Source organism: Aotus nancymaae, unplaced genomic scaffold (genome assembly GCF_030222135.1).
Source record: "Aotus nancymaae isolate 86718 unplaced genomic scaffold, 86718_ANA_hifiasm-v0.15.2.pri h1tg000010l, whole genome shotgun sequence".
Taxonomy (NCBI): domain Eukaryota; kingdom Metazoa; phylum Chordata; class Mammalia; order Primates; family Aotidae; genus Aotus; species Aotus nancymaae.
This window is the reverse complement of record NW_026988421.1, coordinates 71334844-71359026: the sequence shown is the minus strand read 5'-3', so window position 1 is coordinate 71359026 and position 24183 is coordinate 71334844. Positions and strand designations below refer to the sequence as shown.

At 50.8% G+C, this 24183-nt stretch overlaps 1 protein-coding gene across 3 annotated transcripts in view; it reads left to right on the top strand.

Moving 5' to 3' along the window:
- The window catches only part of ANXA11 (annexin A11), a 55341-nt gene extending 39679 nt beyond the window's left edge, over nucleotides 1-15662 (top strand). For 2 of the 3 annotated variants that reach the window (XM_064374385.1, XM_064374386.1), the window contains exons 4-15: nucleotides 1829-2221; nucleotides 4132-4219; nucleotides 4466-4560; nucleotides 5239-5352; nucleotides 7264-7354; nucleotides 7792-7871; nucleotides 7999-8055; nucleotides 9321-9414; nucleotides 11637-11732; nucleotides 12797-12855; nucleotides 13052-13174; nucleotides 14879-15662. In XM_064374385.1, the coding sequence (XP_064230455.1) occupies nucleotides 1829-2221; nucleotides 4132-4219; nucleotides 4466-4560; nucleotides 5239-5352; nucleotides 7264-7354; nucleotides 7792-7871; nucleotides 7999-8055; nucleotides 9321-9414; nucleotides 11637-11732; nucleotides 12797-12855; nucleotides 13052-13174; nucleotides 14879-14938 (1350 nt within the window). In that variant the 3' untranslated portion in view covers nucleotides 14939-15662. The remainder of the gene's footprint in view (nucleotides 1-1828; nucleotides 2222-4131; nucleotides 4220-4465; nucleotides 4561-5238; nucleotides 5353-7263; nucleotides 7355-7791; nucleotides 7872-7998; nucleotides 8056-9320; nucleotides 9415-11636; nucleotides 11733-12796; nucleotides 12856-13051; nucleotides 13175-14878) is intronic. The other variant, XM_064374384.1, reaches the window with a different exon arrangement.
- The last annotated feature ends 8521 nt before the right edge of the window (nucleotides 15663-24183 follow it).

The following is a 24183-nucleotide window of genomic DNA, read 5'->3' as shown; positions in this document are numbered from 1 at the left end:
GGGTCTCACTTTCCCCATCTGTAAAATGAGGGGAAGGGGAGTGCAGTGGACCAGATGATCTCGAAGGTCCCTTTCAGCCCTGCGGGGTTAGGGCTGGGAGGGTGGTGAGGGTGTGTGCGTGAGTGTGCACGCGTGTGCTGGGTATGACTATCCACGTTGATGGGAGGGTGGTGAGGGTGTGTGCGTGAGTGTGCACGCATGTGCTGGGTATGACTATCCACGTTGATGGGAGGGTGGTGAGGGTGCATGCGTGAGTGTGCACGCATGTGCTGGGTATGAGTATCCACGTTGATGGGAGGGTGGTGAGGGTGTGTGTGTGAGTGTGCATGCATGTGCTGGGTGTGACTATCCACGTTGATGGGAGGGTGGTGAGGGTGTGTGAGTGTGCATGCGTGTGCTGGGTGTGAGTATCCACGTTGATGGGAGGGTGGTGAGGGTGTGTGCGTGAGTGTGCATGCATGTGCTGGGTATGAGTATCCACATTGATGGGAGGGTGGTGAGGGTGTCTGCGTGAGTGTGCATGCGTGTGCTGGGTATGAGTATCCACGTTGATGGGAGGGTGGTGAGGGTGTGTGTGTGAGTGTGCATGCATGTGCTGGGTGTGACTATCCACGTTGATGGGAGGGTGGTGAGGGTGTGTGCGTAAGTATGCATGCATGCGCTGGGTATGACTATCCACATTGATGGGAGGGTAGTGAGGGTGTGTGTGTGAGTGTGCATGCATGTGCTGGGTATGAGTATCCACATTTATTTACCTGCATGTGCATGTAGGTGTGCATATGGAGGGTTCTTCTGGTTAGGCCGGGGTGGGTGTGTGGCAGGTATCTTGGGCAGACATGCTACTTTTTAAATGTATTGTTTTGCTTTTAAAATAATGCATTTTATGATCTAAAACAGATGCTTAGAGGAAATGATGTAACCAATACACACCCTAATTTGTACCAGGCCCAGATCTAGGCACTGGGAATATGTGAATAAAACAAACAAAAATCTCAGCTGTGCCGCATTTATCTTCTATGGGGAAGAGGCAGGCAGTAACTTAAGTCAATGATGTGACATTATTGAAAGTGTAGGTGCCATGGGAATAAGATGAGCAGGGTAAAGGGGTCAGCAGTGGGGGTGGGGGTGGGGGTGGGGGTGATGTAGGGATAATGATTGTTGGCGGTAGGGTGGGTCTTGCTGAAAAGAGGATGTTTGAGCAAAGACCTGCAGCAGGTGAAAGAAGTGCTGTATGGATGTCTGGGGAACGCCAGTGCCCTGAGGTGCCAGGGGGCCTGAGGTGCTTGAGGAGAGTGAGGAGAGGCCAATGTGGCTAAAGTGGAAAGCCGAGGGTGTGAGATGAGAAATGAAGTCTGGGAGTCCCGCTTTTGCAGGGTGTAGGAGGCCATCCATCCTAAGGATTTAGGCTTTTATTCCTGGCGAGTACAGATTCACCTGAGTACGCCTGCCAGAGGTGTCTGTAGGTAGCAGGCTGATGTGATGGGAATGACCCAAGCCTGCATATGGGACTCATGCACCTTCTTGGGCAGTGAGCTCCTAACCTTCACCCAGGTGGTCTGGGATAGGAGGAACGCTACGTGGAGAGGGAAGGCATCTCCCCTGCAGAAGGGAGTGAGGATCTCTGGTTTGGATCCAGCCGCATTGTTTACTGACTGTGTAGCTTTGAGCAAGCAAACTCATTCTATGGTCTATGAAATGGGTATAACGATACTTCATATTCCACGAGTGGAGAGCTGTGAGGACTGACTTGGCTAAAGTATGTAAAAGGGTGGAGGGACAGAGTGCAGCAGGGCCCAGTGGCCTCAGGCTCTGCTTTGTGTCTTTGCAGGCGGCCAACATGTCTGGGACGTTTGGAGGAGCCAACATGCCCAACCTATACCCTGGGGCCCCTGGAGCTGGCTATCCACCAGTGCCCCCTGGGGGCTTTGGGCAACCCCCTCCTGCCCAGCAGCCTGTTCCTCCCTATGGGATGTATCCACCCCCAGGAGGAAACCCACCCTCCGGGATGCCCTCATATCCACCATACCCAGGGGCCCCTGTGCCGGGCCAGCCCGTGCCACCCCCCGGACAGCAGCCCCCAGGGGCCTACCCTGGGCAGCCACCAGCGACCTACCCCGGTCAGCCTCCAATGCCACTCCCTGGGCAGCAGCAGCAGCCAGTGCCAAGCTACCCAGGATACCCAGGGTCTGGGACCATCACCCCCGCTGTGCCCCCAACCCAAGTAAGTGTCAGCCTACTGCCTCCCTCGGTCCAGGCCTGGGCCCCAAAGGCTGGAGACACATGGCCCAGTAGATGGGGAGACAGGGAAAGTCACAGGCCTCCAGCTGCAACCTCTTTTTTAGTGTCAGCTGGGTGCAGTGGCTCATGCCTGTTATTCCAACACTTTTGGGAAGCTGAGGTGGGCAGCCTGCTTGAGCCCAGGAGTTCAAGACCAACCTGGGTAACATGGTGAAACCCCATCTCTACTAAAAATAGGAAAAAAATTAGCTGGGCATGGTGGTGTGTGCCTCAGGAGGCTGAGGTGGGTGGATCACCTGAGCCCAGGAGACAGAGGTTGCAGTGAGCCTAGATCATGCCACTGCACTCCAGCCTAGGTAACAGAGCAAGACCCTGTCTTTGAAAAAACAGAAAACAGGCCAGGCACAGTGGCTCACGCCTGTAATTGCAGCATTTTGGAAGGCTGAGGTGGGTTGATCACAAGGTCAAGAGACTGAGACCATCCTGGCCAACATGGTGAAACCCTGTCTCTACTAAAAATACAAAAATTAGCTGGGCGTGGTGGCGCGGGCCTGTAGTCCCAGCTACTCAGGAGGCTGAGGCAGAAGAATTGCTTGAATCCGGGAGGCGGAGGTTGTAGTGAGCCGAGATCGCGCCACTGCACTCCAGCCTGGTGCCTGGTGACTGAGTGAGACTCTGTCTCAAAAAAATAATAATAACAGAAAAACAAAGAGTGTCACCTTCTCGCAGACTCCCCAGCTCCCCACCTCTGGGTTGTGTTGCTTAAGGCCCGAGGGAGCTGCCCCATTTCTCCCAGCGTGATGAGAGGCTCCACATGGGAGTTGGGTCAGAACGCCCCGGCGAGTGCTCCTCATCCCTCTGTCATTTACTGTCTGGGCTGTGTGTTTTGTAAGAACTGCCCAGGCCACCTGTCTCAAGTCTTTGTGCCCAACAGCTATCTTTGGTCCCCTTGATATTCGCCCCTACAGACAGGTTTTGGAGGATTCTTAAAATTCCCTTTGGGTATGGAAAATGTTGCCAGTTTCTCCAGGGTTGATCTTGGCTCATTTTGGAGAACGGTTCATGGTTGCAGAACCTAGAATTCATCGTCATGGTTATATGGCCCAACCAGCCAGCACAGGGGTAGTGGTTATGTGCTTGATGCCTATTTTTAGACAGAGTCTCCTTTCCTCCTTCCCTTCCACACCCACATGTTCCCCCACCCCATGCCATCCTCCAGATTCCCTCCATTATCTTTTCCCTGGGCTGTTCCCATAATTGTGTTATAACCAGTTTGTACCAGCCCCTAGGAAGACAGTCCACTGGGAGACAGTTTAGCCTGGAAAGTTCAAATTCAAGTTTGCTGGGTTGTGCAGCTGCCAGAGGCTGAAGGTGGTAGTCTAGAGCGCAGTGCCAGGGAACCAGTGCTAGATCAAGAGGTTGTCGGGGTGCCATGCACAGTTGTGGAGGCTGGACACCTACATCCACCAGAGGGGAAATGTGGGCTAGCCAGCCCTGTTAGGAGTACCCACATGTGCTCACATGTGCTGTGGAGGCCAGGCATTGATGAGAGAGGCCGCAGCCCCTGCTCCTGAGGCCTGCCCTTCCTCAGGAGTCTGAGCCCCAGTCCTGGAGGACCTGGGCACCGGGCAGATTTTCAGCATCAGGACTCAGCTATAGGTGGGCTCCCAGCCGCTGGAGCCGGGAAGCAGCTCCAGTACCAGAACATGAGGCCAGATAACAGTCAAGTTAGGCAGACTCGGCATAGAGTCTTCTGCATTGTTGACTGTGGGCACCTTCAGATACCCCAACTCTTAGAGAGAGGGCTATTCCCAGAGTCTGGGGGTGGAACAGCCTCACATCTGGGGAAGGCGGCGTGCACGTCATCTTACCTGTGACTGTTTGTCTGAGTAGTTTGGAAACCGAGGCACCATCACCGATGCTTCCGGCTTTGATCCCCTGCGAGATGCCGAGGTGCTGCGGAAGGCCATGAAAGGCTTCGGTGAGAGACCCTGGGTGGCTCAAATCCTACCCCTGCTGCCCATTCCCCAGGCAGTTTCACAGTGGCTCTGTGGGCTGGGGTAGCCAGGGGATGCAGACCTGGCCTCAGTGGTGATAAAAGAGAAGGTGGATATGGGGGTACAGCTGGGATGCCCAGAAGAGTTGAGGGACGCAGGCCAGGGAAGTCTCAGCTGCAGAACATCCTCATGACCCCCACCTCAGCCACCCCTGTTGCCTCTTCCTCCAGGCACGGATGAGCAGGCCATCATCGACTGCCTGGGGAGTCGCTCCAACAAGCAGCGGCAGCAGATCATCCTGTCCTTCAAGACGGCTTATGGCAAGGTGAGCTGCGGGGTGAGGACAGGGGACAGTGAGGCATGTCCTCGGCTCAGCAGAGCCCTGCTCACCCCTGCTTTTTCTTGGGTGGGCCCAAGTCTCCCGGATGGACAGTAAGGAGCAGGAGGGCATTTCCTTCTACCCACCCAGCTGGTCGCAGCGTTTGGAGGTGAAGGATGCCCTGAGAGAGAAACGAATCCACAGGGTGCCGAAGTTTGTTGAGAGGCTCCAGATGTCTAGCCCTGGGGTCTAGCTCTGGCTCTGCCACAACTCACTGAGGTTGTGGCCACATCATTTTCCCTCCCCTGCCCTCTTCATGACCACCCTGGGAGGTTTAGCTGTTACAGAAGCTTTGCAGGAAAAGGCTGTGAGTGCTGCCCAAGTGCAGGGATTGTGTATGAGTGTATTTTGAACTTCCGGGATTTTGAATCTTAGAAAGGTAAAAATTGGGTGAATATTGATTAGATCTGCATCCTAGTCCAGTGCCTCTCATACTTCAATGTGCCACGGATCCCCTGGGCATCTTGGTAAAAAGTGGTCTCCAATTTGAGAGGTCTGGGGTCCCTGAGGGATGTCCATGTTGCTGGTCCTCGGATCTGGGATATGGCTCTTATTAGTCACCTCCTGTGGATTTTAAAAATACACTTGTTTTTGGTTATTTTTTTTATTCGAATATCCAATCAGGATTTGATCAAAGATCTGAAATCTGAACTGTCAGGAAACTTTGAGAAGACAATCTTGGCTCTGATGAAGACCCCAGTCCTCTTTGACGTTTATGAGATAAAGGAAGCCATCAAGGTGTGTACGTGTGTGTGTGGGTGCATGCGTGTTCATGTGTGTAGACACAACCCAGAAGGAGGCCTGGACAGTGTGCTGTGTTCTAGCCCACTCATTAGCTGCTGTTGTCAGTATGACTACCAGGCCTTCCTGGGTTGGAGTCTGCATACTGTAGAAAGGGGGAACTCCCTTTGATTTCCCAAAAAGGCAAATGATGCACCCGTCATCATCAGGGAGCCTTAAGTCTCTCTCCATCTTAAAGAAATGGTGGAGCTGGGGTTTGAAGGTAGTGGCTCTGATAAGAAGAGGGTTAGGAGGCCATGGTTGGTATCGTTCTCATCTTTAGGACTCTGTTACTAGCAAATGACAGAAACACACTTCGGTTTAAGCAGAACGAAGGTGGGAAATCAGTTACGTGGGTAAAGCCAAGCTGCCTGGCGTGGAGAGGACCAGGCAAGATGTCTCTCTGGTCTCTGCTTCTCCTGAGCGTTTGCTCTTCTGTCCGTTTCTGTGCTTCTCCTGCCATGGCTGCTTCTAGAGGGTGCCTGTCAACCTCTCTCCACATACCTATGAGATCCAGCTCCAGAACGGGCCAGTTCAGATGGGCACGGCTTGGGCTCACTGTTTCCTTAAGGCCTGTGGGTTTTGACCGAGGGGTGGGTCCTGTCCATTCTGTGCCGTCCCACAGCTCTGTGTGCACCCTGCGGGTGGGGTCTGGTGGCTCCCTTGGAAGGGTAATCCCATGAGTCAGGCAGGAGCCCAGGAGGAGTCTGTCACTCAGAGGCCTGATAAGCACAGTGACTGTTCCCTCCCCAGGAGAAGCAGAGACTTAAGTGTGGTGGCTGGAAAGGAGAGAGGTCTCCACTGAAACACATCCACACGTATTATTCTAGGAAGGGGGTCAGGAGGTGACTGGGCACGGGATGGTCTGGGGCCCCAGGGAGTGGCTCCCAGACATCTGCCTGGCCCCCGTCTTCAGCCAGAGTCATGAGCTAGTGATTGTGGAGTGTTAGAAACCACAGGTTTGGGCAGCTGTCACTCACCAGCTGTGTGTCCTTGAGCACCTGTGAAATGGGGACAGTGGATGCTGTCTCAGGACATGCTGGGACTACTGCATGAGGGGCTAACATGTACTAACATGTAGTAACCCAACAGTAGCTGCAGCGGGAAACGGCTGACAAAATGCCGCACGTCCTGCCTGACAGGCCCTAAGTGCTCTACATACAGTGACTCACTTAATCCTCATGACTTCCCTGTGAGGTAGGTCCCAGTGTCACTCCCATCTTACAGACAAGGAATTGGAAGCACAGAGAGGTTAAGTAACGTGCCCGAGGTCACACAGTTAGTAAGCCGCAGGGCCAGGATTCAAACTAATATGCAAGCTGGGCTGCACAGCCTGTCCTCTGCCTTCTCACTGTCCTTGGCATCGTTGTCCCATTCATCCTCGTTGTCCCTGCCTTTTCCTAGTTGTTTCCAGACATTCCGCCACCCCCTCTAGGACTGGATTTTCCGTGTGTCTACTTGGATCTCTCTTACTTTTTACCCATTTTTTTCAGTTGTTGTCATCTCACTTCCGGTTGCACCCTGAATAAAGCAGGCCTCGGTCCACATTTTAACCTACCCATTTACTGTGTGGCCCTGGACCAGGCAGTACCCCTCTCTGATACTCAGTTTTCTGATACACGTGGATGCCCCTTTGTGTGAGCCCTGCTTATCACCACCGAACTGTCACTGTGCTTGCCTGGGCTGTGGAGAGGGGTTGACTCCCTCAAGCCTGGGAGTGGCTGGAGGGTGTGTCTCTGCATCAGAGGCCTCTGTTGCTGGGGTTTGTCCCTGGGGTCAGGGCAGCAGCGTGGCCCCTGCTCTCCTTCCCGGGTGCTGGGGAGGCTGCTGGAACAAGCGCACGGTTGGTTGTGTTCTCTGTCCCTGCAGGGGGTTGGCACTGATGAAGCCTGCCTGATTGAGATCCTCGCTTCCCGCAGCAACGAGCACATCCGGGAATTAAACAGAGCCTACAAAGCAGGTGGGGCCGCTCCCTCTGCCCTCTGCCCTCTGCAGATCCCTGTGCTCTCGGGGCTGTGGCCTCACTCTCTCCCAGGGCCTCTTACTCCTTCCTGGTCGTCTTATCACCCCATCTCCTGCCACCCCCTACACATTGGGCTTTGAGCCAAGACCCAGCCCTTCCCGCTGTTTGTGCATGGTACAGAAAATAAGGGAGGTACTAAAGTAAGGGAGGGCCAGGGAAAACCTGGATGTGGTTTGGGCCAAGGCTCACTAGAGGCCAGGTCAGCCTGGAGGTCACAGGCTTGTATGTCCCTGGAGGGCCGTATGGGCTATTTGTTCCCTCAAGCCCGAGACCCCCAGCCTTTTTCTCCCCAGTGCCCACTATTGATAGTGTTTACAATGGGCAGCTCCATAAACAGAGCTGCAGAGTGGACCTTCCTTGCTTCTCCCTTTCAGAATTCAAAAAGACACTGGAAGAGGCCATTCGAAGTGACACATCAGGGCACTTCCAGCGGCTCCTCATCTCTCTCTCTCAGGTACTTTTCCCACGACAGGGCTCAGGGCCCCCAAGCCATGGAGGTCAAAGAGGTGGGATCCCAGCATGAGGGAAGGGAAAAGAAATGGGGACGGAGTAGGCTTGACCATACACCCGCTTCCTTTCAGGGAAACCGTGATGAAAGCACAAACGTGGACATGACCCTGGTCCAGAGAGATGCCCAGGTGAGTGTAGTGGCCCAGCCCCTGGGCTTCCTAAAGCAGGGCTGTACCCTGTTTTCTTGCTTCCTGAGAGAGGTGGTCCAGGGTGGAAAGAACAGTAGAGACGCTGCGAGTTCCAGATGTGCTGGGCTCCTGCTCAGCTCTGACCTTGAGCAGATCACCTGGCCGCCTGGGCTTCAGTTTCCCCACCTGGAGCAGGGAACATGTGAGAGAGTTAAGTTTTTCAGTAGTTGATAGATGACGGTTTGGGATGTGGGATTTCGTGTGACTGCATACTTTCCCCATGTTTAGTTGCGCATACCATTATGTTTGCAAAGGGGCAGAATTTGCCCTTGCTTGTTAAGTTTTTGAGGGTTTGTGCCTAGAAACCAGCTGCTACATTAGTTGAGCAGCCTTAGAATTCTGTCTTTGTCCCCCTTGTGAGTTGCAGACAAAAGGGAAAGAGTCCAGGCATTTGAACTACTCTCTAAAAAGTTTGGGTTTCCCACTAATGAATTTGGAGCATAGTATCATGGCAGGGCAGAGCCGTGACTCCTGGTGCAGTGGAGCTGGCCATACCTCTCTGTCCCTCTTCACTGTTCTTACCACCCACGGCAGGACACTCACCAGGGGCCGCCAGTGGTCTGATTATCTCTACCATCTGCTGGATTGGAACGAGACCTCAAGGAATGCCACCTTGTTAGGGCTGGTGGAGAGCTACTCCTCTAGTCTGGTCCTTTTGCTTTCCAGATGAGGAAACTGAGGCTCAACGAGGTTGAGCACTGTTGCCAACTGAAAGCTAGAGACAGAGCCCAGGCATCCCTGGCTGAGTCCTCTGTGCCCAGTTAGCGCCTGCTTCTGCCCTGGTCTCAGACCTGCTGCTCCTGCAGGGTCTACTGTATTCAGTGTCTCTCTGGCTGGTCACATCCATTCTCATTCTGGGATTCAGGGCTGGACACCCCTGGAACTCTGGCTCTTGCTCCAGTGAGAGTTTTGCATGCCATTTCTAGTGGGGTGAAAATTGTCTCGGGCTCTGCCTTCTCAATCCAGACCTGCTGTGGCCTCATCTTGACCTGTGGGATCTCAGCCCCTGATTGCTGCTTTCTGCTTTTTTTCAGGGCTGCTACCTGAGGCCTAGCAGGCACTTTAGAGGCTGTCTAGTTCAGAGGTTGCAAATTGGCAAATACTTTAGGCTCAAACCTTCAGAAGTTTACCAGCCTCTCCTGGGTGACCTGGGCCTGGGGTCTGGGTGTGGCCTGTGCTTCCTGTGAATCTTCTTCTCTCTCCAGGAGCTGTATGCAGCTGGGGAGAACCGCCTGGGAACAGATGAGTCCAAGTTCAACGCAGTTCTGTGCTCCCGGAGCCGGGCCCACCTGGTGGCAGGTGAGGCAAGCCGGGTCCCTCTGGGGCCAGTTAGATGAGGGCAGTCAGGGGATTGTGGGGAGACAAAGCTGTGGGAACACTTGGTGGTTCCTCCCTGCGCAGGGCTTTTGCCTCCTCAGAAGAGCCCCCTGGTGGGGATTTAAAAGATAGAGGATTTCCTGAGTTCTGGCAAGCATCCAGTTCCGAAGGTTCCACTTGGCGTGGAAACCTGGTGTCTTCGTATGTAGGAATGTGGAATGTTAGAGCCGCGAGAGTCCTTTGGGAGCACCCAATCCAGTGTTTTCAAAGCCTGGCATAAGAAACAGTCATGGCAGTAATACTGGGTGCCATTCGTTTACTCATTCATTCAACAAATGTAAATCATGCTGCCCCATGGGCCAGTCCGTCAGGTTAGGCGGTGGAGCAGGTGTGGAGACACGATGAGGGGCAGGGCACTGCAGAGTCTCTGTTCCATGGGCTGCACCTTCTCACTTTGGGACACAGACAGTAAACAATGAAATAAAATCTGTATCAGATGATAAATCCTGTAGAGGAAAATAAAGCTGGAAACCAGTAGGGAGTGATGGTAGGATCCACTGGGAGGTGCTTGGCCAGTCCTCACTGAGGTCATGATATTTGATTTGAAAACCTAAAGGAGGTGCAGGCGCAGGGGCCTGCCCGGGGCTCCCAGCACGACTGAGAAAGTGAACGGGGACTGTGTGGAGCAGATGGAGTGAGCCAGAGGAGAGAGGGCCCTGCTGATGACTTCCCAGAATTGTGTATTTATCCTGAGCAAAACAGGAAGCCACTGGAGGGCCCTGAGCAGAGGAGGCTGTGCAGAATCCCTGGCTGTGGTGCTGAGAATGGAGGGAAGCGTGCATGGCCGAGCAGTGAAGCCTGTTGGGAGGCTGCTGCAGGAGCCCAGGGGAGGAACAATGGTGGTAGGGGCTTGTGGTGAGGGGGTATCACGTTGCAGCCGTTTGCTGATGAATTGGACACGTGGCATGTGGGAGAGAGAGGTGTTGAGGATTACATAGGGTTTCTTTAGGCCGAGCTGTGGGAGAATGGAGTGGCCCTCAATTGAGATAGGGAGCCATAGGTGGAGCTGGCTTTAGGTGCTTGTAGGGTGGAGCTGCAGGGAGGCTTCTGGGTTGCTGTGTGTGGAGGTCAGGAGAGGTCTGGGCTGCATATGGAAGGTAAGGGAGCTGTGGGTAGTCAAGGTTTCTGTGGCTCTGGAACTGCAGAGCTGATTTGAAGAGATATTAATTGAGAAAGATACAGTTAGAGCAGAAATCACAACTTTAATACGCAAATGGAAGCTGAGACTCAGGCTGGGGAAGGAGAGTTTTATGTCCTGGGTCAGAGCTGGACTCAGGACCCAGGTCTCCATCATGCTGCCTGCCTTTTTAGGAGCCAGCCGTCCACTCCCGTGGGTGCTTAGCATGTCCTAGGTTGAGCTGGACTGGCAGGGGTGGGCAGCAAAAAGCCAGGCTGTCTGGGGCAGGCTGGGCCTCAGCTCACAGGCAGGTTGAGGAAGACACAGATGCATGAATAAGGCCAAGGAATGGCAGAGACTGGAGGTGTGGGGTATTTGAGGAGAGGGGACACTGTGTTGGGGTGTGTGGGAGTGAGCCCTGGAGGGGAATTAAGGTGTGATTTGGTTAAACAGATTGGCAGTCCTGAGAAGGGGACCAGAGGTAGGGACATCAGGCAGCACACATGACTTGTGACAAAGACTCTGGCTTCCTTGAGAGCTGGGCAGGCCTGGGGCCATGCAGGGTGCGGGAGTAGAGTGGGAGGCTGGGGATCTTAGGGCAGAGGCCACCTCATGTGAGTCCTCTATTAGTCTGCTCATGCTGCCATGACAAAATACCACAGACTGGGTGGCTTAAGCAACAGACATTCATTTTCTTACAGTTCTGAAGGCTGGATGTCCAAGAGCGGGGCACCGGTTTCTCCTGCCACCTCTTTGTGGCTCTCACTGTGCTCACATGGTCTTTCCCCTGCACACGCACATCCCTGGGGTCTCTGTGTGTCTCCTAACTTCCTCTTCTCCTAAGGAGACCAGGCGGATTGGATCAGGGCACACCCTAGCAGCATGTTGTAACTTAATTACCTCTTTAAAGATCTTATCTCCAAATACGGTTATATTCTGAGGTCCTGGGAGTTGGGACTTCCAAATATGAACTTTGGGGAGACACATTTCAGTTTATAATATAAGCCTCTATATGTCATCCCCCTAGTTTTCAATGAGTACCAGAGAATGACAGGCCGGGACATTGAGAAGAGCATCTGCCGGGAGATGTCCGGGGACCTGGAGCAGGGCATGCTGGCCGTGGGTAAGTGTCTCGGGCTTGCCTGCCCACCTGCTAGGGACTAACGTGTATTGTGAGTGTTCAGGGTGCTCGCCTGTCCTCTAGCTGAGGGGTGACATCGTGAAAGGACCACAGGAGCCAAGATTGCTCAACCCAGAGTGTCCAGATGCTAGGAAGTCATGCCGCTTCCCTATGTAGTGGAACCCCTCGCTGTCCCGGAGGTGTCTTGTTTGTGTTTGTGGTACAGCCCTAGAGAAGGGAACTGCAGTGTGGGTATTAGTGGGAGGGCATCCAGCTGCACTCCCGGAGGAGCATGACTCATATCCTGCCAAGTTTCCTCTAAAAATACATCCCTGCAGGCAGTTGTCAGATGTTTGTGATGGAAACAAGTGGAAAGATTTTTACTTGCAACAGCAAAACAGGCCCATGCTGAGGAAAGCTGGCTTGGCTCGGGGGCGGTGGTGTGCCTCTTACACAGCCTGTGTCCTCCAGCAGGGCCTGGTGGGCTCCAGGTCCCTCCCTGCTGTGCAGAGTCAGGTCCCCGCCCTTTCTACTCACTTGGGAAAATCAGTCTGCCCCTTTTTTCATTATGCTTTTTTTGAAGCTTTCTGGATGGGAGAGATGGAAAATCCTTGTTTCCCTGCCTGCCCCCACAGTAGGTCTCATGGCCTGGGCAGCCAAGGGAGATGCTCATTCCACTCAGCACGGTTTCTCCATGAAGGGCACAGCCTCTCCAGTCTGCCCCTCCTGCCTGAGCAGCAACACAGTTCCTCATCACCATCCACATCGCTTCCCTGCGCAGCTCCTAGCCTCACGAAAACCCCCTCCCCTCTGGCTCTTGCTTTTTTCACCACAGTGGTTGCCAGGAGAGAGGGTGGGTTGGTATCCTGTTTCTGCATGTTACTGTTCCAAAGAACTGGAGCCAAGATCATAGGATAGTTGAGCCTGGAACAGGAGAAGGAGGAGAAAAGATGGATGCAGTGATGGGTTTGACATCTGGGCCTCTAAGAGGACACTTGTAGACTCCATGCCTGGCTTGGGCTGAGAATTTTCTGCAGATCTGGTTATGCCGAGTTTCTCTCTTCTAGTGAAATGTCTCAAGAATACCCCAGCCTTCTTTGCGGAGAGGCTCAACAAGGCCATGAGGGTATGTAACTTGCATGTGCAGATCGCGATGCCTTAGCCTCACCTTTGCCGAGGGCTGAGGGTAGAAGGCCTGAGGAGAGCTAAATCTCAGCCCAGAGTTCTGAGGACCTGGGTTGGGAGGTGACTGACTGGAGGGCCCAGGGCGGGTGGGAAGGGAGGAAGCCTGATGCTCATGCTCTTGGGTGGACTCTCTTCAGGGGGCAGGAACAAAGGACCGGACCCTGATTCGCATCATGGTGTCTCGCAGCGAGACCGACCTCCTGGACATCAGATCGGAGTATAAGCGGATGTACGGCAAGTCGCTGTACCACGACATCTCGGTACGGGCCTGCTGCAGCCAGATTGGGCTTCCTTTTGGCATCCCAGTCACCTGTGGACCTTTCCTCCTTGGAGTGGCCGTATGCTTGGCCCCTGTGCTGTGTATGGGCGTCTTGTTTGTGGACCTTGGACTTGCTTATCCCATTGCCCCTAAACAGATTATAAGCTTCTGAGGGCAGGTGGGTCATGACCTTGCTGTCGCCCCCACCTTGCATCCCCCAGCAGCATCAGAGAACACTCAGGACCTCCCCAACCTTGACCCTGACCTTCAGCGTCCCAGCCACCCTGTGATTCCATAATCTGTCAGTGAGAACTCATGTGCCGACCTGACAAAGCACTTCTTGCACTTGGGTTTATGGCGTAGGACACATAGGAAGGCAGTTCAGAGCGAGGGCCCTGGGGATCACGCCACTTGGAGTCCGGCTTTTCTACTTGCCAACTGTGTGACCTTAAACAGCTTCCTTAAACCTCCCTGCACCCCAGTTCCATTGTCTTTAAAATGAGAAAATAATCATTCCTTCCCAAGAATGTTTTGAGTATTGAGTGAGGCAGTGCAGGTCAAGTGTCTGTTTAACACTAGCCACTGTGTATCACTATGCGGCAGAGCAAGTCTGACAAAATATATATTCAGCTGTATGGTCTAACATTCAAATTCTGAACTCACATAAGCCTTGAAATTGCACCATGGGACCACATCCCCACCTTAGACTCAGTAGCATTTGATGATGGTGGGCATGTCATCACGAGAAGCTCACTTCCTTTCCCTGGCTGTATGAATGAAGCTGTTGCTAGAGAATTAGTAATTCTAGGCCGGGCACAGTGGCTCATGCCTGTAATCCCAGCACTTTGGGAGGCCGAGGTGGGTGGATCACTTGAGGTCATGAGTTTGAGACCAGCTTGGCCAACATGGTGAAACACTGTCTCTACTAAAAATACAAACTTAGCCGGGCATGGTGGAGCATGCCTGTAATCCCAGTTACTTGGGAGACTGAGGCAGGAGAATTGCTTGAACCTGGGAGGCGGAGGTTTAGTGAGCCTGGATTGCGCCCATTGCACTCCAGCCTGGGCAACAGAGTGAGACTTTATCTCAAAAAAAAAAAAAGAGAATTAGTAATTCTTTACAGAGTATCTCCTGCATGCCAGCGGGCTGTGGACATCTGGAAAAAGCCATATGCCTTGCCCTCAAGTTGCTTAGGGTAGAAGGAAATGATTAGAAATGAGCCAAGCTGAGCCTGCACTCTTAGAGTAAGTGCAGTGGCCTCAGACAGAGGAGAGATCTGTGGGACCTGGGAGGCCTGAGCCCTCCACTGGACAGTCATGTGTGAGGAGGTTGCGTTTCCTGAGCAGAAGACTGTGTTGCATTAAACTGGTAACCTCAATTTAAGGCAGCATAAATGCACTGGGAAAAGCAGTATTGGTTAGCCCTGGGAAGTGGTTTTTAGGACGATTATAATTTTTTTTGTGGGTATTCATTTGACTTGGATAGTTGGGGTGAGTGCAGCTTTCCATCTTCTAATGGGGACCGGGGGAAGGTGAAACTGCATTATCTAAGATCTGTTGCGCCTGCTCCAGGACCTGCAGCGGGGGAAGATTTCCCAGGATGGGGCTTCTTCCCTATAAGGGCACTCAGGGCAGAAAATCAGGAGCCAGAGGCTATAAGCAACCGTGCCTCCCTTAACGAATGTCTTCCTTGTTTCTGTGGCCAGGGAGATACTTCAGGGGATTACCGGAAGATTCTGCTGAAGATCTGTGGTGGCAATGACTGAACAGTGACTGGTGGCTCACTTCTGCCCACGTGCCAGCAACAGCAGTGCCAGGAAAAGGCCAAAAGAATGTCTGTTTCTAACAAATCCACAAATAGCCCCAAGATGCACCGTCCTAGAGCCCAGGCCTGTCCTCCACCCCCCTCACTCATATATTGTGCTACAGGACCTGGGTCGGTCTAGAACTCTCTCAGGATACCTTTTCTATCCCATCCCTCACAGCCTCTTGCTGCTAAAGTAGATGTTTCATTTTTCTGACTCATGCAATCATTCCCCTTTGCTATGGCTGAGACTGGGCTTCATTTCATCATGTAATTGTATATTTTTATTTGGAGGCATATTTTCTTTTCTTACAATCATTACCAGACAGACACATACAAACACAAATGTGTTTGCTGTGTACACATTGCTGGTGAGGGCGACTGGGTGGTGAAGTGCCATGTCCTCGCTGAGGAACGAAAGGGAGGCATGCCTGTGTGTCTGGTGAGTGTGTCACGAGCTTTGTTATTGCCAAACTCACTCCTTTATAGAAAAAAAAAGGGGGGCGGGACAGAAAGTTATTCTTTCCATCTTCCATGCAGAAACCATGAGAACAAAGCCAGTTCCCTATCAGTGACAGGGCTGCTTGTAATTTGTGGAATGTGCCTTAAACCTGAATGTCTGTAGCCAAAACTTGTTTCCACATTAAAAGCCAGCTCTGGAATGTTCTGGAAATGTCTTCCTGGTACTAGCTTGTTTTCTTCTGCTTGATTCTGCCCTGTGGCTCAGAGTTCTCGCCTTATCAGCCAGTGAAAATTATGTAACCTTAGGTAGAAATTTGTGCACAGGAAACCATGAGCTTACGCTAGTTTTTGGGGACTGGGCTATAAGGACATGAGAAAGGAGGCTTCCGAAATCCAGGTAGGGGGCCCAGACACCAGAAAGGCAAAGGGACCTTGGTTGGGTGCAGTGCAGTGAAGTGCACTGAAGGTGTGGTGGGAAGAATGTAGTTCTTCACCCAGGTCCCGGGTGGGAAGAAGGGTATATGCTAATTCCTGATGCCCCTTGGTGGGAGGCTGAGAGAAGGATGGGAACAACCCAGACAGTCACTAGACCAGTGCCTCCCATCAGTGTGCTTCTAGGCTGAAAGGGGCTCCTAGCCCTGGTCTCTGGGAACCCTGTGCCCCTTGGTTGGTGGTGTGAAGAGAGAGAATCCATAAGAGTTTCTAAGAATTATGGTGTCATGTCCAGAAGCTAGAGCTTGCCCTGCATCAGGGGTCTCCACTCCCTTTCCAACCTCCTGTGTTGAAGTTTAGAAAAGAGAGGACTAGCTAGACATGGCTCATGCCTATAATCCAAGTACTTTGGGAAGCCAAGGCAAGAGGATCGCTTGAGCTCAGGAGTTCAAGACTAGCCTGGCCAACATAGTGAGACCCCTGTCTCTACTAAAAAACTTTGGCCAGGTATGGTGGCTCATGCCTGTAATCCCAGCACTTTGGTAGGTGAGGCAGGCAGATCACCTGACGTCAGGAGTTCGAGACCCTGCCTGGCCAATATGGTGAAACCCTGTCTCTACTAAAAATACAAAAACTAGCTAGGCATGGTGGCACATCCCTGTAATCCCAACTACTCAGGAGGCTGAAGCAAGAGAATTGCTTGAACCCAGAAGGCAGAGGTTGCCGTGAGCTGAGATCATGCCACTGCACTTCAGCCTGGGCGATAGAGTGAGACTCCATCTCAAAGAAAAAGAAAAAAATTTACCCGGGCATGGAAGTGCATTCCCTGTAGTCAGCTACTCTGGAGGCTAAGGCAGGAAGATCACTAGAGCCCAAGAAGTCGAGGCAGTAGTGACCTATGATTATACAACTGCACTCCAGCCTGGACAACAGAACAAGACACTGTCTCAAATGAGAAAAAAAGAAAAAGAAATGGGAGAATCCAGAAAGACTAGGCTAGATCAAGCCTGCTGAGTCCTGCCAGGAACCCCACGGAGTGGCTCATCTGCAGACATTTGCTTGAGGACTGCCCCCTAAACACAGAGGAAGAATGACACCCAAAGGGTATGGGGCAGCCATGAGCTGAGAACTAGCCTGGTCTACCTAGACCTGCCCTCCCAAACCAAAGGCTGGTGTGGGCACTGAGATTGATGCCAGGTCCTGGTCAGCATGGGTCTGCATCAGAGTCCATGCCTCAAGCCCAAGCTGAAACCCCATCCCTGCTTGTCTCCCAAGAACCCCTCTGCTAGGGCAGGCCCCTTGCCCTTGGGTGCCAGGTGGGACCTGCCTGATGGGATGGGCTACTTGGCATTACACAACTTGCCATGAACTCAAGGTGACGCTCATGGCCTCCTGAGTTGTGACAGGGCCTAGAACCAATGTGCTCTGATGTGACCATGTTCTGTGACATTGCTTTGCCCTGGTTACACCGAAGTTCCCAGCCTCGTGCCTAGCAGGCAGTATTGCACCTACAGATACATTTACTTTGGTTCTCAAAGAGTGTTTTTAGACATTTGAATTTGTTGCCAACATTTAATCATTGAGAGATTTATATTTTTAAAAATCTGGAATTCTGGCTTCTCTTGAAAACTCAAATTCTGGCACCATGGGGCTTACATTCCTGCATGACTGGAGGTGAGTTGCAGCTGCCCCTTTGGGCCTGTACTCCTTATTTGCCATAGGCTCCACCACTTCCTCTTGTATTACACCGAGCCAGTGTTACCCATTTGGCCCCTGCAGGCCCTTGGGTTTGAGACTCTGGTCTGCACACTTGGGGACCACCTATTGTAAGGTACATGGATGTGCTTTGGTCAAGGAATAGACTGAGGCAGACATCCAGGCCAGAGTGACTCAGCGAGTTTAGGTTGCAGGTGCATACTTCACTTGTTATATAACCTGTTTGTATAAGTTCATATTTGGCTCAAAGCCACTATTGTTTGGAAAAGGTATAACTGCCCTGCTGATGCTATACAGATGTTCCTGGGCTCGGATTGGCATGGCTCCACATGGTGTGCACTGGCACTCAGAGAGAGAGAGTGAAGCTACCAACCCCTGTAAGGGAGAGTGACCATCTGGCAGATGGACAGAGGGGAGCCAGGACACAGCTCTGCTTGTGCCCAGAGGGAACGAGTTAAGCTGCTGATCCTGTAGCTGGCCTTGCAGGCCAGGGAGTGCAGCTGCAAGCATGGGGGTGGCAGGAGCTGCAGAGCTGGAGCAGACAGCCGAGATAAAGGCAGACAGTGTGAGAGAGCTGCTGCTGAGATAGCTGCTGAATAAAGCTACATTTTACCTGCCTACAGCCTGCCAAATATTCCTTCAGTTATCGCCCATCCACCCACTCCCCTCGAACCTCAGCATGGGCTGGAACCTGACCCTGGGCATGACAATTGGCCTAGTCATGGACCTGACACCTGTGTTTGTCCCAGTCCTGGTTCTCCTTGTTTTCCTGTCCCTGTGGTTGCCCTTGGGGTCACTCCCAAGGGATCTAACCCATGTTAAGTATGGGCTGGAGGACTGCATGAATGCCTTATGATCTTCCCAGAGGCAAAGGCACCTACTGCCTTCCAAGGTCAGTGGGGCGTTGGGATCAACACTGTTATGCTTAGGACAAAAAAGATAGACATGCAACCTTACGGGCCGTCTTTCTGGGACAGAACACAATGGGTCTTTTCCTGCCTCCTGAATATGTTAGTCAAGGCCAGTCCATGCTACATGTCTAATCTGACTTCTAAAATAGCAAGTAGAGGACGAAGCACCAGATGAATTCAGCCCTGGGAGAATTTGCAGCAGCTGTGGGGGCGCTGGAAGAAACACTATTAGTTAAGCTTTGCACCTGAAACAAATGGCCCCCCTCGCTTTAGCCTAGTCCTGGTGGCATTTGTCTCAGGTGCAAAATTTAAGAAAGGAACCTTGGAGTGCTCACCCTGTGGCTGGGTAGATGGTCCTGCAGTGGTGGTTTTCATGCCTGAGTGTGCATCAGGATCATCAGGGGAGCTTGCTAAAAAGCAGGTCCTGGGGTCAGACCCTCACACATTCTAAGGGGGTGTGGGGGCTGGGAAACTGCATCTGTAACCTTCTGTAATCTACTGCTGGTCTAAATACTGCTGTGCTGACACAGAGAACTCCCCAAAAGGAGAGGTGTTTCTCTGCTTGGAATTCAGCCAGGTGACGAGAGATGAGATGAGGCACTCCTAACTTTGGGAAGAGGTAGGCGAAAGATGAATCTTTGCAGTGCCCACAGACAAAGTGGTGGTTTAATGCCACACTGTGCCCATCTTCTGTTGGCCTTGGCAGGAAATTACAGTCCTTGCTTAGGACCTGGCCCCTTATTTCTGCTGTAGGCTCTTTACTGCCCTGGCTGATAATGGAGTGGAATGAGACCTAGAAACAGATCAAGCTAAATACCTGTCCTCGGACAGATAAATGTTTATGTCTTCACCCCCGTCAAGTCTGAAAGCTCTCTGCCTCTGTTTTTCTAAAAGACAGGGACATCATTACTCAGTCTCCAACTTGGCCTCATATAAGGTCCCCTCTTAGTAAAAGAGTCATTCAAGCCCACCAGGTATACCAAGGACTCTTACCCTTAGCCCCTACTCTTTGGGAAGCTGCCCCTTGGCCTAATGTTGGTGTTTAGCCTGAGCCTGACTCCTTTTCAACACTAAGAGTGGATGAAGTCCTGAAGAAGAAAGCGCTCTGGCCTGAGTCAAGCATCCTTACTCTAATCTCAGCTCAGCCACTGATTTGTTGTGTGACCCTGGATAAGTCACTTCCCCTCTTCGGGTCTTTACGAAATGAGGGGTAGACTAAAAGAGAGCTTCTGAAACTTTAATGTGGCTGACGAAAATGGAGTAAGAAATTCCGCAAGTCTGTCCTTCCACAAAAGCAGCAAATAAGGTGGCAAGAACTCAGAAACAAACTTATGGGAACTCTGGAAACTAACTGAAAGTTGACAGCAATCAGGTGAATACTTAGGTATAAAAGCTGAATTTAGTAAGAGGGCTTTGTTGTGTTTTAGCTTGCCCTGGCCCCATCCCCGCCTCCCTAGCATGACAGCGGCATCAAAAACCATATCCTTTATTCCCTGTATAGGTTCCTGTCACTGAAGGTAGCAGATTAGACCTTATTCTCAAGAAGTATGTTTATTTTGATTTGTCAGGTTGCTCCCTGAAGGACTGGTTCAAATACCTTGCTTTTATTTTGCCTCATTTGGAACTCTCCAAAGTGAAGATGGCAGCCTGGAGAGACATTTCAAGGTCAAAATGTTAGTGGCTCATGCCTAGGGGAAGGAATAACATTTAGGGCAAACAGCAGACAAACTGAAAAGCTTCGGGAGGAAAGGCTAGGAAATAAGATTATTTGGGGGAGAATAAGGACTTCAAAGAGCTTCTGTATATTCCTGGGAATCTAGAAGGCCATACGCATGCCTAGAGGGCTGGGCATAGGCTTATCAAGACTTGAGAGGGCCCTATGCTCTTACCTCTGCCTGACCTTCAGGCTCTGCAAGCAGGAAGTGAAGGCTAAGGCATGGTTATAAACTGCATGGGTGAAGGTTGAAAGGTGTGCCCCAACACACAGAACACATCTGCAAATGCTAGGAGGGTTTTTGTTGTTGTTCCAAGTATTCAAAGAAATCTGTTGAATAAGCTACCCAAACAGAGACTTAGTGGCCACACCTGACGGAGAATGCAAACCAAAAAACTGGGCACGGTGGCTCACATCTATAATCCCAACACTGGGAGGCTGAGGGAGGTGGATCACTTGAGCGCAGGATTTTGAGACCAGCCTGGACAACATGGCAAAACCCCACATCTACAAAAAATACTAAAAATTAGCAGGTGGCACACACCTATAGTCCTGGCTACCCAGGAGGCTGAGGTGGGAGGATCAGCTGAGCCTGGGAGGTCCAGGCTGTAGTGAGCCATAATCCTGCCTTTGCACTCCAGCCTAGGTGACCCAGTGGAGGAATAATTTTATTTCCAAATTTGCCACATTATAAATAATATTCAAAATGTTCAGTTTTCAACAAAAATTATGAGGTATTCAAAGAAACAGTATGGCTCATACATAGGGAAAAAAATCTGTGAATAGAAACTGAGGAAAGCTCAGAGATTGGACTTAACAGACAAGACTTAAGTCAATTATTTTCAAAAAGGTCAAAGAGCTAAAGGTAACCAGGAGAATGATGTCTCACCAATATCGATAAAGAGGCTGGAATTACAAAAACTAACCAAATAGAAATTCTGGAATTGAGAAGTACAACAAATGAAAAATTCACTGGAAGTGTTCCAGAGCATACCAAAAAAGGCAGAAGAAAAAAATCAGCAAACTTCAAGATAGGTCAATTGAGATTACCCATTCCGAGGTGCAGAAAGAAAAAAAAGAAAAGTTAACCGAGCCTAAGACACCTGCAGGACACCATCAAGTGTGCCAACACACACCTAATAAGAATCACAGGAGAGAAGTGAATGTAGAAGAAATTTTTAAAGAAACAATGGCTGAAAACATAATGAAAGATATTAATCTACCCATACAAAAAGCTCAATGAATTATAAGTAGGGTAAACTCAAAGAGACATTCAATGTGACATTGAGACACATTATGATCATATTATCCAAAGACAAAGGCAAAGCAAATCCTGAAAGCAGAAAGAGCCACTTGACACATACAGGAAATCTTGGGTAACATTAACAGCCAATTTCTCACCCAACATCATGGAAGTGAGGAGGCAATGAGAGGACATATTCAGTGTGCTGAAAGGAAAATCCTGGGTGGTCTTGATACTTGTAGATGTTCATCTGTTTCTGAGCATTGAAGAGTTAGGTATTTATCATAGTCTCCACAGTCTGTGCTTATTTGTACCTGTCCTTGGGAAGGCTTTCCAGATATTTGAATGGCTTGGGTGTTGTGATCTAAGTTGTATCTGCTTAAGGGTTACCCCAAACCCAATTACACTTTGGTTTTTGTAGCCTCATAGAGGTATTGTCTTGATAGTCTTGGACAAGATTCAGAATTCTCTGGATTACCAGGGAAAGACTCTTGTTTTTTTCCCCCTCCTGTCTCCCAAATAAATGGAGTCTCTCTCTCTCTGTTCTAAGCCACCTGAAGCTGGGGGTGAAAAGACACAAGCACCCCTGTGGCCACCAGCGCTAGGACTGCACTGGGTCAGATCTGAAAGCCAGCACAACGCTGGATCTCACCAAGGCCCTCTGTTACTACTCCCTGGCTACTGCCTATGTTCGCTTAAAGCCCTGGGACTCTACAATCAGCTGGTGGCAGAGCCAGCCAGGCTTCTATCCTTTCCTTTAGAACAGCAAGGTCCTCCAGGCCCCAGTGGGCCCAGAGGTGCCATCTGGGAGCCAGCAACTAGAGTAAAAAGTCTTAGAAGTCTACCTTGTGTTCTATTACACTGCAGCTGAGCTGGCACTGAATTCACAAGATGCAGTCCTTCACTCTCCTCCTTCCCCTTTCCCCAGGCAGAGGTGCCTCACTCCATGGCCACTGTCACCACAGGCCCACAGGGAGTACTGCCAGACTACTGCTGATGTTCCCTTAAGGCCCAAGGAGTCTTCAACAAGCTTGTGGTAAATTTTGCCTAGCATGGGACTCACCCTTCAGGACAGTGGGCTCCCCTGTGGCCCAGGGTAGGTCCATAAATGCCATCCAAGAACGAAGTCCTGGAATTGGCAGTCCCAAAAATCCGTTCAGTGCTTTACTCTCCTGTGGCTGAGCTGCTACCTAAGGTATAAAACAAAGCCCACTTTACTTTTCCCTCCACTTTTCTTAGGCAAGAGTCTTGCCCTGTAGCCACCACAGCTGGGAATGTGCTGGCTGAATCTGAACCTGAACCCAGCAAGACTCAAGAGTCTCACCCAAGGCCCTCAACATAGTACCTGGGTATCTCTGCTGGTTATTCGGGAACCAAGGTTTCTAAAGTTAACAGGCAATGAATGCAGCCAGCAGCCAGGACTGAGTCCTTTCTTTCAAGACAGTGGGTTCCCTTCCAGCCCAGGGTGTGTCTTGAAATGTCCAGGAGCTAGGATCTGGAAAAGGGGCCTCATGACTGACCAGCCCTATCCTGCTGTGTCTGAGCTGGTATCTAAGGTACAAGACAAAGTCCTTCCCACTCTTCTCTCCTCTCCCAGCTACTTGGGAGGCAAAGACATGAGAATCACTTGAACCCAGGAGACAGAAGTTGCAGTAAACCAGGATAGTGGCACTGCACTCCAGCCTGGGCAACAGAACGAGTCTTTGTTCCTCCCACCCCCAAAAAGCTGTTTTGAGGAAACTCAAAGAAATTCATAACAGAGAAGAAATTCAGAATTTTATCATATAAATTTAACAAAGAGATTGAAATAATTAAGAATCAAGCAGAAATTCTGGAGGTGAAAAATGCAAGTGACATCCTAAAGAATACATCAGAATCTTCTAATAGCAGAATTGATTAAGCAGAAGAATTAGTGAGCTTGAAGACAAGCTATGTGAAAATACAAAGAGGAGACAAGAAATAATAAAAAAGAATGAAGTGTGCCTACAGGAGATAGAAAATAGCCTGGAAAGAACAAATCTAAGAATGCTTGGCTTTAAAGAGGAGGTAGAGAAAGAGAGAGGGGTAGAAAATTTATTTGAAGACATAATAACAGAGAACTTCCCAAACCTATAGAAAGATATCAGTATTCAAGTACAAGAAAGCTATAGAACACCAAGCAGATTAAACTCAAAACTACCTCAAAAGCATGTAATACTCAAACTCCCAAACGTCAAGGATAAAGAGAGGATCCTCAAAGCCGCAGGAGAAAAGAAACAACATACGATGAAGCTCTAATACATCCAGCAGCAGACTTTTTAATGGAAATCTTACAGGCCAGCAGAGAGCAGCATGATGTATTTAAAGTGCTGAAGGAGGCTGGGCACAGTGGCTTACGCCTGTAATCCCAGCACTTTGGGAGGCCGAGGCAGGTGGATCACGAGGTCAAGAGATCGAGACCATCCTGGTCAACATGGTGAAACCCCGTCTCTACTAAAAATACAAAAAATTAGCTGGGCATAGTGGCGCGTGCCTGTAATCCCAGCTACTCAGGAGGCTGAGGCAGGAGAATCACTTGAACCCAGGAGGTGGAGGTTGCAGTGAGCTGAGATTGCGCCACTGCACTCCAGGCTGGGCAACAGAGTGAGACTCCATTTCCAAAAAAAAAAAAAAAAAAAAAGGAAAGCATAAAAAAATAAAAAAATAGCCTATTATCCCAGCTACTGGAGAGGCTGAGGCAGGAGAATTGC